Raw genomic sequence first — 15,052 nt, forward strand, 5'->3', positions numbered from 1 at the left:
CACTCGTGTGGAGGAATGGGGAATCAAACCCGGTTCTCCAGATTAGAGTCCACCGCTCTTAACCACTACACCATGCCGGCTCTCTGAAACATGTCATCTACTGCATTTTGAGAAGCCAAAATCAATTTTTATCTTTGATTTGGTGTTGAGATTTAAAGATCTTTGCTTAAGCTTTATGGCGTTGAACAACTGCAATTTCTTCCAGGCAATCGAGCTTCTAAAAACAAGTGGGTTCGGGGGCGGGGGGAGAATCAATATAATTGTTGTAACTAACTAAAGGGAATGACAAACAAGGGAGAAGAATCATTTCCCTAAATACCAGTGCTGTGCAGCCACATGAGCCAGAAGAATGGAGATCAGTTTCATTTCTGTACCAGGTTGCTGGCATCAGAAACGCTAGTCTAAGTCCAATCATGTGGGCTGAAAATAGAAGCTTGTGCCAAATTCATAGGAGTGGAGAATATGAGTGGGCTATGCAAAACCCCAGAAATAACAGGGCAAGGGGCAGCCCATTCCCTCATCTACAACTAGATTGTTGACAAAAAAAATTTTTTAAATATTTTATTTTCAAAAGAATAAAGGAGTAAACATAAAAGGGTTGGGGGAGGGAAGTCGGGTATTACAATAGTGTTTCAAAAATATTATATCTACTGTTCAATTATTTAGAAAAACTAAACAAGAATACCTTTAACAATAAATTTTAATGTTATCCATATTCAATTCCTTGTGACTTATACCGTTTTCATATAAGCATAACAAAGCCTCCAATTTAGAATGCTTGGACGTTTACTGATTCTGGCAGCTTGTCAGCCATGAGAACCCATTTCAAAGAGCACACCACTATCCCGAGTGCCCGTAGTGACCCACCAAAGAAAACTAACGTCACAAAGGTTAATAAGAAAAATAAGAATTTAGGCATGATGGAGAAAAGTTTGGTTTTTTGTTGTAAGAATAATTAAAAAATAATTCTATATTTGTAGCTAGAAAACCACATCTAGAACAGCCTTGATGACCCCTTTTACTGTGTTAACCACCTCTCTTTCCCCAGAGAAGGCAAAAAGGACATGTGCCCCATAGCACACCATACCTTGACTCCGTCTAGAACAGCCTTGATGACCCCTTTTACTGTGTTAACCACCTCTTTGTCTTCGGAGTTTACGCCTTCTAGCATCACCTGATCAGACCAACGAACCAGATTGGCCAGACTCTGGTACACGCGGCTGTAGCAGGAGGAGATGGCAGAACTGGAGGGACAAAATTGGGAGAAAGACCACACACAGAAGTCTCAATTATTTAATTTTTTGACTACTGCCGAACTCCCTATGCTTGGTGATTATTTACACTCCACCCCACCATTGTTATACACAGATTCAGAAACTCGGACTGTATACAGTATGCAGTTCAATATAAGCAGATGTCTTGTGGGTTATGTGTGCCAGGTATGGAGTACTTGGGGTGTGTGAAACCCCACCGGTGGGATGGCAAGTACTTTGGGATGGGGTTGGAAGCAGTGGAGGGGTAAGAATCATGACACAGCAGTGGAGGCTCTCTCCCAGGTCAAATAATGGATCTAAATAGGAGGTGTCCTAAACAGAGAGAATTCCACTGAGTGAACACCTCAGCGAAGGGTATTTCTGAATCCCAAGAAAACAGGTTTAGCTATTGACAGCTTCTGACCCTCTTTTCGTTCTCACAACCACTCTGTAAAGAGGGCTAGACTAGAGTGTTAGTCTTGCCCAAGATATCCAGTGAAATTCATGGGGATTTGAACACAGAACTTTCCGGTCCTAGTCCAACATTCTAACCACTATATCACATTGGTTCTCCAAGCTGCCCCCCAACCCCACTGAAGCTTCTGAATAATCTTCAGAGGTCTGGCCAATGTGCACTATGGTACTGTAGCTCATTCTCAACAATTTGCCAAATTTAAATTCTGTTGAGACTGTTAATTCTCATATTAACATGTGCCCCATAGACTGGTTAGGCTTGCGCCCCCTCCCCTCCCCTTTCTGCCCCCTGCCTCCCTGGTTCCAAAAATAACACTGTGGTCGCCATTCACAGGGAAAAGCGGAACTGAATAACTTCCTTGTTACAGTTTTGCTTCCCCTGTTGCTAATACTCAGGGATTGAATGGACCGAGGAGCCCGCATGAATGTAGACTCACGACTGAAAGCAAAACGCTGCCTGAGTTATTAAAGGGAAACATTTTTAAACAGTTATTAAAGGGAGCAGGTCTCTTATTCTCAGGTGGAAGGCTGGGTAAAGCCAGCATTAACCATCACACAAAAAACGGGTGCCAAGAAAAGGGGAATTCTGTGACCTGCAGAAGATATGCAATTGGCATCTATTTTGCATAAGTTATTCTGCTTTGGCCAGCATCCAGAGAAAAGCCTTGAAGACGGACACGGAACCTGAGTGTCTGCCCCCTGTAGGCTCAAAGGGGTATTGCTCTGTGCCTCAGCACCCCTTTGAGGAGCAACAAACTCAGTTAAATTTGAAGGCTCAAAGTGGCAATAAGGATAGTGATGGTGATAGTGAGACCTCAGCCCAGAGGTGGGCAGATTGTGGCCCACAGGAATTTTCCATCCAGGCCTCAAGCTGCTCCACCAAAAAGAGCCCAGTGTCCTTTTTTCAGAGTAACTTTTGAAGAAGAAGGAGGAGGAGGAGGAGGAGGAGAAGCAGGAGAGTTGGTTTTTATATGCCAATTTTCTCTACCTTTTAAGGAGAACCAAACCAGCTTACAATCTCCTTCCTCTCCCCACAGCAGACACCCTGTGAGGTAGGTGGGACTGAGAGAGTTCAGAGAGAACTGTGACTAGCCCAAGGTCACCCAGCAGGCTTCATGTGGAGGAGTGGGGAAACCAACCCAGTTCACCAAATTAGCATCCCCCACTCATATGGAGAAGTGGGGAATCAAACCTGGTTCTCCAGATTAGAGTCCACCGCTCCAAACCACTGCTCTTCTTGTATTGTAGGGGTGTGTTGCAATGTAGCAGCACCCCGTACCTTTCATGTGTACCTTTCTGTGGTCCCACCGCAGAGTCCACTGCTCTTAACCACTACACCACACTGGATCACAGCAGAAGGAACTCAGGATCCTTCTAGAAAAGTCACAGATTGGGTAGTTGCACGAAGGGAGACAATCTACCTGTCACCATGCCTGTCACTGTGGTGGCTAGCAGTGGACAGGTCGCATTTGTTTCCTCTTCAAGAGAACAGGCACATTGAAACTACAGTGCAACATAACAAGGTATTCTGTAGAGATGGTGGAAATAATGACATATCCCTCTGGCTACTGGTCACTGAGAGAGGGGCTGGGGCAGGCGGAAGAGTCTGCCAGAAGGCCAGTCACACACACTCAACCTAACCTACCTTACAGGGTTGTTGTGAGGACTAAAATGGAGGAGAGCAGAATGATGTACGGTGTTGTGGCTCCCCACTGGGGAGAAAGGTGAACTACAAATGAAGTAAATAAATAAAACTCCTGGGAGCTCAAAGGATCCTGGAGAAATAAAATTCGGAGGAGGGAGAGATTTCCAAATCGCGCCCTTTCCAACATCTCTCGCAGGCCCCCAGCTTGTACGTTCATACCACGGAGAGAATGGCTGCAAGTTTTAAAGTTCAGGAATCCCGAACGGGTTTGAAGGAACCTAAGATATGTTCCTCATTCAGCACCTGCAAACACAACCCAAGTCCTCCTTCCTAATTCCCTCCCCATCCCCATCTCACCTCTGTTGGATCCGCGGGTCCGTCTGGACCAGGGGCACAATGGCCTCCAGCACTTTAGTCGCCGACCCCGGCAGCATCTCCAGCACCTTCTTGTCGATGGCCATTTTGTCCACAATGGTCTTGAAATAGCGTAGGGCGCTTACTACATCCTTCTCTTTCTCCTCCAGCCAAATTAGATTCTGAAGGGGGGGGGTGGAGAGAAGAGAAATGGTGGCATGGTAGACACAAGAACTTCCAAAAAAGCCCAAGGGACATCACATTCTCACTCCACATGCCACCACGCTTGCTTGCATGGCCAGAACCATCAAGGCTGCAACCTGGTGGTAAGCAGCCTGCCTTCTTTCTAATTAAAAACAAATAAGAAAGATTTATCAAGATGTTCCCTCTATATGTGGAACCCAGGGCTAAATTTCTTGCTGGGCTGGTTTCTGGCCTAAACACTGGTCCTAGTGCTAAGAAATTAGTATTTTTGTTAAAAGATTCTGATGGGTTTGCTTCATATAGGACCTCCCTGCATGCTCTGGCGGCAAAGAAAATAAGGTCCAATATGGTTGCTAAGAGAGCTGATCCTTCGACTTGATTTTAATGGTTGCTAGGTCTCATTGGCCAATTGGAACACCGCCGCAATTTTTAGTCATTACTGCTATGTATGCATCAATTTAGCATAGTTTTATTATGTATATTTATTATTAATCTAGCATTTTATTAAACCTGGTATTTTTCCTTTTATTATATATTTGTGGCGTTGTTGATATGTTTGTAATGACCTAAGGTTATATGCAAATAAACCATTCACTATTAAGATGTTTCTCCCATTTATGGGGGCTTAAAGCAGTTTACAAAAGCATATGCAAAAAACAGCTACAGCACAGCACAATTAAAACAAATGAAAAACACTCCCCACCATTCTCAAAATAGCTAACAGACAGAGAAGTCAAAGTTTACCTCACCTTTCTGAAAGGCTCAAGGAAGAATATGATTTTAAAAATAACATATATATGTATTACAATGGCTAGTCAATTTACACTCAAGCTTCTTAAAGTCTCACCTGCGTAATACAGTGATATATAAATTCAGCCCAAGCCTCTCTGAAATAACGAGACATAGAAAAACAACAGCGCGGTAGGAAGAAAATTTTATTCCAATACGTTAATAACCCGTATGCGTTTCACATTGAGCTTCCTCTGGGGAATCTATGCATATGTAAAAAAATAAAACAAAAAAAGGTTAACAAATATCTTTTAATTGTTTCTCTTAATTATTTGTTAAAAAACAGAGTGAACAATAGAATGAATAAACCCTTTCAAACATTATTTAATTAGCGAATAAATTCACTAATTAAATATTTTTTGAAATTAATAGCTTTGGGGCTCTCTTGTTTTTACATGCCTGTAATAATTGTTAGAACATTATTCTAAGTTCCTAGCGGTATTTTCATTGGCTCTTGATAATTAAGTTCTTTGTACATGCTCAGAAGTTCTATCTTTTTAAACATGTATTTATCAATGTTTCGATATGTTTTTAAACAAATAATTAAGAGAAACAGTTAAAAATATTTGTTAACCTTTTCTTTCTTTTATTTTTTCACAAATGTATAGATCCCCCTGAGGAAGCTCAATGCAAAACGTGTCGGGGTTATTAACATTTTGAAATAAAAATTTCTTCCCACTGCACCATTGTTTTTTCTTCCTCCAGTTGGTGCGGCCCTTCGTCATCTTCCCTCTGAAGTAATGCCATTTTGCAGACTTTTTTGGTGGGGGGACGGACTCGGAGGGCCTTTGTGGAGACATGGAGCAAAGACAGAATAAGTCCAATTCCAGCCAGAAACCAATCAGACATGATGTGAGGTGGAAACAGGCAGAGCTAAGAGAAGTTCATCCCAGGGCAAACACAAAAAGAAGCGCTATAGGCTGACAAGGAGGACCAGAGAAAAGATGCAGGCAAGGATATGGCGGCAGAGGGGGGGAAAGGCCTTCAAGCTCCTATTCTGGGTCCATACAGAAGGGATGGGAAACAATGGCTCATTTTTAGAGCTCACGAATTTCCTCCGGTCAGCAGCTGGAAAACGAGAGCTTTGTTCTCTTAAGCGTGTGAATTTGCCTATTCCGTTTCTCCCAGCAAAATAAGACAGAGGGTGATCCAAGGAAAAGGAAACCAGGGCAGTTAAAATACACATCCAGAGAAATCAGCAATTGCTCAAGAGAGACTTGTACATGCTAATATTATATTCAGGACAGTTTGTGATCCATGCTAAAAAAAAAAGTTTGAAATTTTGAATTTTTAAAAAAATCTAAAATTTTGTGCCAAGACAGGCTGTAATTTGTAGCTTTCATAAATTGTGGAAATAAAAGAAGTCTGGTTTTTTCTTATTATTATTTTGCATAACTCTCATTTTGCTAACAATTGGAGGGGCAAGAAAGGATTCAGAGCATTGCAGTCCCACCCTTAAACTATAAAAAATCTTATTCAGCCACACCCTCTCCCCAACTTTGGAGATTTCAGCAGGCATCATGCCACACTTTCAAGGATAACTTTGCAGCCACAGGAGTTTTTTTAAAGAGAAGATGAGATACCTTGAAAGCTAAACACTATTAAGTAAAACTCCGGACAACATCGACAAAGACCAACAGAATATATTGAAATATTTAATTACAGCGGCAAGAGTAGTATTCGCATCTCTATGGAAAACAAACAGAATCCCAACCATAGAGATCTGGATGGATAAATCCTATGAATATATAACAATGGCACAACTGACTGAAACATTACAAATGAACAATCAAAAACAAAATAGAGACAAATGGACACCTTTCTATGAATACATTACAACTAAAAAATAATTAGATTCCAAGAGTCACAGTAGGTTCAAGATGGAGCTTAAATCCACCCTGCTAAAAAAATAACTGTATTAATAAAAGATGTAAGGGGGTAGTACTAGGCGCTGTACCGCTAAATATTATTTTAATAATTTATTGCTGTTTTTTTTCTCCCTATCCCTTTTTCCCTTTTGTACCCCTATTTATCGTTGAAAATCAATAAAAATATTTAATTAAAAAAAAGAAAGCTAAACACTCAGCCCAACAAATCTGATGTTGAAAAACACTCAAACACTCAAAAAACAGGCAACATTTTAACCTTGCAGGTCATTCCATTGCTGACCTAAGAGTGTCATTCCTCAAACAGAGAAGCTGCAAGGAGAGATTACATGAGATGGCTAAATCTCAGCTCATTCACAAATTCAGAACAAGTGGATTGTTTCCACTTCAGCTAAATCCCATCTTGCCAATGGTGAGACAGACTTGGCCTCCAGAACAAATAGATACCAACAGGGCACAACTCCCTCTGTTCTAGGGGTGGGGGGTAGTGTCACATGAGGGCTCTGGCCTATTGGCATAAAGAAATCTCCTTGACTGGTGTACCTGCTCTCCCTGCAGGTCCCATTTTCAGCCAGAACTCTATGATACCACAGAGACTGAGTGAAGGAATTCCTCCATTCAGAATCAGGAAGAATGCCTTCATTCCTAGTGGTATCTGAAGACTTTCTGGCACTCTAGGCCAGCTGCTAGCCCGCCCCCACCCCAGCCAGCCTATGGTTGGCCCAGGTGTGCTCTGAGCCCCTTTTAATCATGAACACATGAAGCTGCCTTATACTGAATCAGACCTTTGGTCCATCACAGACAGTATTGTCTACTCAGACCGGCAGCGGCTCTCCAAGGTCTCAGGCAGAGGTCTTTCACATCATCTTACTTGCCTGGTCCCTTTAACTGGAGATGCCGGGGATTGAACCTGGGACCTTCTGCGTGCCAAGCAGATGCTCTACCACTCAGCCACGACCCCTCCCATGCAAAGGAGGAAGAGAGCAGTGCCTGGAGGCAGCCAAGCTGGCAGCCCCCTGCTCTCCCTTCCCTTTTTCATTGGGGTGGGGCAGGGGAAGGCAGGCCCAGCGAACCTCAGAGCCTGCCACAAAGCTGGAGGGAGGGAGCAGAGCCCAGTGGTGTAGAGTTAGCAGCCACCTGCCTTTTCTCTCTCCCTCTTTCACAGGGCAGGGTGGAGAGGGGGGAAGTGAGTGAGCCAACCTGTGCAGCGGTGCTGAGGACAGGAGTCCCACTAAGGGCTGCCACTTGCCACTGGCAAGCCTCCTTTAGTGCCCCTGCCCCCCCCCTCGGCACCCTAGGGCCGTCTCTGGACATCTGCCTCTCTTATCCCTTCGTCTCCCTTTGCTGTCAGCCCCCCTCCACTGCCCGAAACCATGCTCATGCTAATCTTTCACGGGCCATGTCTGGGGACGGAGATTGCAAAGAAGACCACAAAGCGCTCCAGAAAAGATAACTGCCACACAAATGTTATGCCACATACATACACACGGAGTCGCCAAGCCGCCAGTCGTTCCAAAACTGCCGTGGTGCCAGCAAAGCAATCTCAAGGCAGCCCCCCTGCCGGTTCTGCCATCTCTTCCAGTGTCTTACCTTGTTTCCTGCTTTTTCTGGTGTTTTCTCCACCAGGTCCGGCTGCTTCCCTTTCTTGGAGGGTGTCCGCTTGATTTTGGGCGAATGGAACTTGTCCATAAACTTCATGGTGAGCGATGACAGGTGGGAGCGCTGGGAGTCTAGGAAGAAAGAGCACAGGAGTTTGCACCATCGAACTAGGAAGCAATTCTGCCCACCCCTGCTTTGAGTCACACAGGGCAGGCCCTGTGCCTAACAGGAGACTGTACAGATGACACAGCCCTACCCAGCTTGGTAAGGTTGCCAACCTCCAGGTGGTGGCTGGAGATCTCCCACTATTACAACTGATCTCCAGGCGATAGAAATCAGTTCCCCTGAAGAAAATGGCCACTTTGGCAATTGGTACTCTATGGCATTGAAGTCCCTCCCCTGCCCAAACTCTGCCCTCCTCAGACTCAACCCCCAAAATCTCCAGGTATTCCCCAACCCGGAGCTGGCAACCCTACAGCTCGGCCAGAAAACTCCAACCACTTTAATCGAGTCGCAGGAGGCAAATCTACAACTGGTGGTTACTATGTCATTCTGCTGGTCTTTTACTAGCCTTGCCCATTCCAATGTATTTATTATACAATTTAAGGTGCTATTGCATTTGGAACACAAAATACAGTTCTGGTTGCCCCGTTTCAAAAAGTGTATTGCAAAGTTAGCAAGAATGGGCAACCAACATCTTCTAGGGGCTGGCGCACCTTCCTGATAAAAAAAAAAAGAAGAGGTTTATTAAAATATTTTAATCCCAGCTTTTCCCCTCAGAAAGCTACCATGCAGCAACCAAGTGGCAAGGACACAAAACATACCCATTCAAGGTAAGAATCTGGAAGTTTTTTTCCTTTTAGAAAAAGACAACTGGAGGGAGACGTGCTACAGCTTTATAAAATTATGCATGGGGCAGAGAGAACATTTCTCCTTTTCTTACAGGGTACCAGAACTCAGAGGAACCCGTACAAACTGACTGATAGGAGATGTAGGAGAGACAAAAGAAAGCACATTTTAATGCAGGGCCTGACTAGTTGTAGAATCAGCTGCTCCAAAAGGCAGCAAATGGCCAATGGCTTAGGCAGCTCTAAAGGGGGATTAGATAAAATTCATAGGGGAGAATAGGGCTATGGATAGCTGGAAGGAATCTGCACATTCAGAAACTACTGCCTTTGTGTTCTTCTGGTGAGTTACCTGGAAGTACCCAGCGGAGACAGAATACTTGAAAGCTCATTGGGCTGATCCAGAAGGAAGTTTCTAACTTTTAAAACCTCAGTTCCTATTTGCCAGAGATCATACATTACACATTCCCCCAACACTTTGGGGACATAACTTGGGGAATGGAAGGGGAGTAAAGAAGTAAGAGACTGACTGGAGAGGAAAGGATGGTACAAAGTAGCTATATGTGGAAGGGACATCTCGAAGCCTTCAAGCTTTCAATCTTGAGTCCAAGGGAGCTAATTTTTCTCACACAAAAATCCAAATAAGACTACGCACAGGCCTGTATGTACATCACAATTCCATGGATGTGCAGCTGAAATTGCAAAGTATGGCCCCAAGAACAAAACTCAATGTTTCAGAATTGTTTTTTAAAAGTTTCTAGACCACGGCTGTGAAGATCAGGTTGGAAACATGTGGATGATGCTTGCCGAAGCCTGAAGCTCTGATTGGATAGATGTTCAGAGGCCTTAGTGTCTTGTAGGTCTCCTGGCCCTTTCCCATGCCTAATAAAACCAGAATAAATTATGCAAAATAAGAGAAATTATGCACATTTGCTCAAATTGCATAATTTAGAGGGCCTAAATTCAGTTCTTCTCAGAATGTCAGACGAGAACTTTGGAGACCCGGGTTCAAATCCCCATTCTGCCACGGAAGCTTGCTGGGTGACCTTGGGCCAGTCACACACACTCAGCCTAGCCTACCTCACAGAGTTGTTGTGATGAAGCAGAGAGGAAGAGAATGTTGTCAGCCATTTTGAACCCCCACTGGGGGGAAGTGGGGTATTTGTGAAGTAAAAATAAAAATAATAAATGTCCAATTGTGGGGAAGGAGAAGAGAAACTGTGTCTTGTGATTCGGTCACGTGGGCACTGGCTCCTTCCCAGACCCAGCTGTTATTTCGGGGTGACATGAGAGGAGAAGGCCACGCCTAGGGTTGTCAACCTCCAGGAAATATAACTGATTTCCCGACAACAGAGATCAGTTCCCCTCCAGAAAATGGCTTCTTTGAAGGCATTACACTCCACTAAGGTTCCTCCCCTCCGCAGGCTCCATCCCCCAAATCTCTAGGAATTTCCAACCCAGCACTGGCAACCCTGTTCACACCTGGCAAAGTAATGCAGGAAGGGGCCTGAAATAATCTTTAACGTAGTACTGCTGGATTTTTTTTTTAAAGGAAAGCAGAGGGAAAATGGACAAAAGGATTTCTCTTCCCTGCTGCTCATTTCTGTGTGAGCTATTTCAGTCTCTGCACATGTTTGAAAGCTCAGAGGTCTGTGGCCTGCAAGCTGTGCATTTCAGGGCCGGCAGATATTTTTAACTGGTTAGCTGTGAATCTAAATAAATCTGCCTGCTTGCTTGGCAAGCGACTTTGCACGTGTTTTTGAGCAAACAGACTGGAAGAGGCCAAGGGAGTCACACCGCAAACAAAATGACTTGCCTTGAAGGCTATGACTGGCAGAAGAAAAAAGTTTCTAACGCTCTTCTGTGTGTGCGTGTGTGTGCCCTCACTACCCATTCAAGGATGAGACTGCCTCAGTTATAAAAGACGCCTGTCCTCTTTTCTATCCATCTGCAATTATGCTTGGCCAGCAGAATTTACTCTGGCACAGAACAGTGCACACCAAGAATCTTGGGTCTCGTTCTTTCATGGTAAAGACCTATTTATCACGGCTGCAGGGGGTTTTAAAAACAAAACAAAACTCTGCTTTCCAAATAATGAATATAATCTGTTAACACACATTTTGAAATAATGGCAAGAAAGAAAGAATTGCCTTGCTGGATCTGACTCAGGCAGTCGATCTAGTCTAAGCTAGTATCCTGTTTTCAGTCAGAGATCTCTAGGAAGCTCACTAGCAAGACATGAAACCTTCCACTGTTTGTTCGCAGCTGCTGATAGGCTGCATCTGTACAAACAGGATCCAATCCTAGCTACAGTTGAGAGGCTGGAGATAAACCATGAACATGTCTAATTCTTTAAAAGAATATTAGAATCCCTTTCCAGAGTCAGGTCAAGGTATCCATTTAATCCAGCACTCTGTTTCCGAAAAAAGCACCCACCTTCCAGAAGTTCACAAAAGTGGCATCAAAGGGGGTGGCTTTCCCTTGTTGTTTATTTAGTTATTTGATTCATTTTCAAGATTTATTACTTCGTCTTTCTTCCATTTAAAAATTCACAGCTTTTTTTGTTAACCAGCCCACAACTCTATTCCAGCTATCTGTGGTATGCTGACAACTGGAAGGAGAAAACAAAGCAGCGAACTGGCCCTTTTCTAGTTGACGGATGCACATCTGCCTGGTTTGCCTGATGAAATTCTCAGGTGCCACTGGCCACTGGCATCTTACAAGCCTGATTTTCAGTATCACTGCAAAAAATGTTTTCCAGTTCCTCTCCACAACTCCGGTCTGAGTAAGAGCAGACACCCTCAGGGCGCTGAATTCCACACTTGTGCCGTCACCCTACACAACAAGCCCAGAGCTGGCTCCAGCGAGCAAGCTAAGCCGGGTCACTGGCACATTTACAGCTGTCCAGCTGAGTCACACCAAAGTCTCAGCAGCCAGGCACTCAGAAAGCGCAAACCACAACCTAGCAGATTTAAGCCTTTTGCTCTCTCCCTTGTAGCTTCAATCCGCACCTTGTTTCTGTATTGTTCAGGGGTGCCTATAGACAGCTGCGGTCTTCTTTACATATCTCCTGCTCCTTCTCTCCCGAAGTCGCAGTGCATTTTGCCCACGGAGAAGGATGCCTTGGTCCTTACCGTGAAGGCTCTTTCTCTTCCGAGGCGAAGGGCATCTCAGGATTGGGTGTTTTCCCGCTGCTTCCAGGAGGCAGGACTAAAGGAAACTTCCTGTCTCCTTGGCGGGAAGACCGCCCACTATCCTCAGTTACTTGCTTGCCTAGCTCCTAGAGAATTGCTAAACAAGGCTGAGAACAGTACACATGTAAGGAAGGAAACAGGAGTGTTAAAACATTGAACAGTGAACCTAAATGACCCCGGAGGGTTAATTGGAAACTGGGCCGCCAAAACGGGCGGAAAAAACTTGAGAACTTCAAGTCCAAACGCACTGCTTGAGCGTGAACAATCAGGTGTTGGCCGAGAGAGCGCCGTGCATTTCTTGATCCAATAGACAGTGGAGTCAGGAGCAACCTGGTCTGCAAATGAGTAGATATTCCATCCGGGTGGGCCAGATGCCCTTCGCCTCGGAAGAGAAAGAGCCTTCACGGTAAGGACCAAGGCATCCTTCTCCTCCGAGGCAAGGGCATCTCAGGATTGGGACCTTCTAGAGCTCCCAGAGAGGGTGGGTCAGTTCTGTTCCAGCACGTGTTGGAGGACCCTGCGTCCGAAGGCCGCCTGAGCAGAAGACCAGGTGTTAATTCTGTAGTGCTTGATGAATGTGTTAATAGAAGACCAGGTGGCCGCACGGCAAATTTCGTCAACTGGGGCCTGTCGGTTGAACGCCGCTGAGGTCGCCGAACTGCGAAGGGAGTGAGCAGTGATCCCTTCTGGAGGAGTGACCTTAGCAGCTTTGTAGGCTTCTATGATGCACCTACGCAGAGTGTAGCTTATGGAGGCGGACGACATTCTTAACCCCTTGTTGGGGTTGGAGATATTGATGAACATCGAGTCAGACTTTCGGAACTCTTCTGTTCTATCGATGTAGATGCGGATAGCCCTGCGAAGGTCCAGGGTGTGCCATGATTTCTCGGCCTGACAAGAAGGTTTCGGGCAGAATGATGGAAGAGAGATGTCCTGGGCTCTGTGGAAGAAGGAGTTTACTTTTGGAAGGAAGGCTGGATCCAACCGTAGGACGACCTTATCCTTATGGAAGGTGCACAGGCCCTTGTGGATTGAGAGGGCTCTGAGTTCAGAAACTCTGCGGGCTGAGGTGATAGCCGTTAAAAATAGTACCTTCATCCGAAGGAACTGAAGGGGTATCTTCCTCAGCGGCTCGAATGGGGCTGAGGTGAGAGCCTTTAAGACTAGATTCAGCTTCCAGGTGGGGAAGCGGTGGATGGTCGGTGGGCGCATGTGTGTGACACCTTTTAGGAAGGCAGAGATGTCCCTGTGTTGAGAGGTGGCAACGCCCTCTATAGAAGGAACGACTGTGGAGATGGCTGCGATCTGACGTTTGAGAGTTGAGGCTGATAATTTAAGCCTCACACCCTCCTGTAGAAATTCCAATATCTTGCTAACTCCTGGATTTAAGGGGTTCACTTTCTTTCTCTGTCCCCATCTAACGAAGGCCTTCCAGGATGCAGTATATATTCGTCGCGTCGATGGCTTGCGAGCTTCTAGGATGGTAGCCACCACCTCTTGTGAGTATCCGCAAGCTAGGAGTCTTGAGCGCTCAAGAGCCAAGCGGTCAAGCAGAACCACTGGGGCTTTGGATGAGTCAGAGGGCCCTGCTGAAGCATGGTTGGAGAGGTTGGGATCCTCCAGGGCTCCTGGATGGAGAGGTTGCGGAGTGTCGCAAACCAGGGTCTGCGTGGCCAAAAGGGGGCCACTAGAAGGACCGTGGCCCTCTCCTGTCGAATCTTGCGCAGGACCTTGGGAAGAATTGGAATCGGTGGGAAGGCGAATAGCAGTCCCTGGGGCCAGGGGAGGAGGAGAGCATCTGTTCCCTCTGCCCTTGGGTGGAAGTACCTGGAAAAGAACCGAGGGGTCTTGTGGTTGGAGGCAGACGCGAAGAGATCTATTACGGGATGACCGAACTTGGCTGTGATGGTCTGGTAGGTCATCTGGTCTAAGGACCACTCTCCCTCTTGCACTGTCTGTCGACTTAGCCAGTCCGCTTGCGTGTTCAGGACTCCGCTGATGTGCTCTGCCTTCAATGATTGCACGTTGGCCTGTGCCCACTTGAAAATCAGGGACGTCTCCTGGTGAAGGGCCGAGGACCTGGTCCCTCCCTGCTTGTTGATATACGCCTTCGTGGTCATGTTGTCCGAGCGCACGAGGACGTGATGGTGTTGAATGTCCTTTGCGAACGCCCGCAAGGCCAGCCGGACCGCCCGAAGCTCCAGAAGGTTGATATGGAGCCCCTTTTCCTGTGGTGACCAACGACCTTGTGCTACCTTGGAATTGAGGGTTGCTCCCCAGCCTTCTAAACTGGCGTCCGTGAAGACTTGCAGCGGATCGTCGTGGAGGTACTTCAGAGCCTTGCCCAGATTGGATGGGTTGGTCCACCATTGGAGGCTGTGCTTCACAGAGACTGGCACTTGGATTAGTTTGTGTGTCTTGCGGGTGATGTGTCTTTGAAAAGGTCGGAGCAACCACTGGAGTGGGCGAAGGTGGAATCTTGCCCATGGAACGATGTTTATGCACGAGACCATGTGACCCATGAGTTTTGCTAGCGCCTTTAGACTGGATCTTCTGTTCAGTATAGTGGCTCTGGCTAGGGTGATTATCTTGTGGATTCTTTTCCGTGGTAGGGAAAGGCTGTTGGTAGTTGAGTTTATGTGGACTCCGAGGTGGATGATCTTCTGGGAGGGTTCCAGGGAGCTCTTCTCCAAGTTGAGGACGTATCCGTGATCCTGTAGGATCTGTGCCACTCTCGCGGTATGCGCCAGGGACTGGTGTCGAGATTGTGCGCAGATCAGGATGTCGTCCAAGTAAGGGTGTACTTGGA

At 45.9% G+C, this 15,052-nt stretch overlaps 1 protein-coding gene across 5 annotated transcripts in view; it reads right to left on the reverse strand.

The window, feature by feature from the left end:
* Positions 1-15,052, reverse strand: part of RAPGEF1 (Rap guanine nucleotide exchange factor 1) — a 162,117-nt gene that overhangs the window by 61,338 nt on the left and 85,727 nt on the right. For all 5 annotated transcript variants that reach the window (XM_056860038.1, XM_056860037.1, XM_056860036.1 and 2 more), the window contains exons 2-4: positions 8,196-8,335; positions 3,730-3,908; positions 1,088-1,244 (exon numbers count right to left, since the gene is read on the reverse strand). In XM_056860038.1, coding sequence (XP_056716016.1) covers positions 1,088-1,244; positions 3,730-3,908; positions 8,196-8,335 — 476 coding nt within the window. The remainder of the gene's footprint in view (positions 1-1,087; positions 1,245-3,729; positions 3,909-8,195; positions 8,336-15,052) is intronic.

This window comes from Euleptes europaea, chromosome 14 (genome assembly GCF_029931775.1).
Source record: "Euleptes europaea isolate rEulEur1 chromosome 14, rEulEur1.hap1, whole genome shotgun sequence".
NCBI lineage: Eukaryota > Metazoa > Chordata > Lepidosauria > Squamata > Sphaerodactylidae > Euleptes > Euleptes europaea.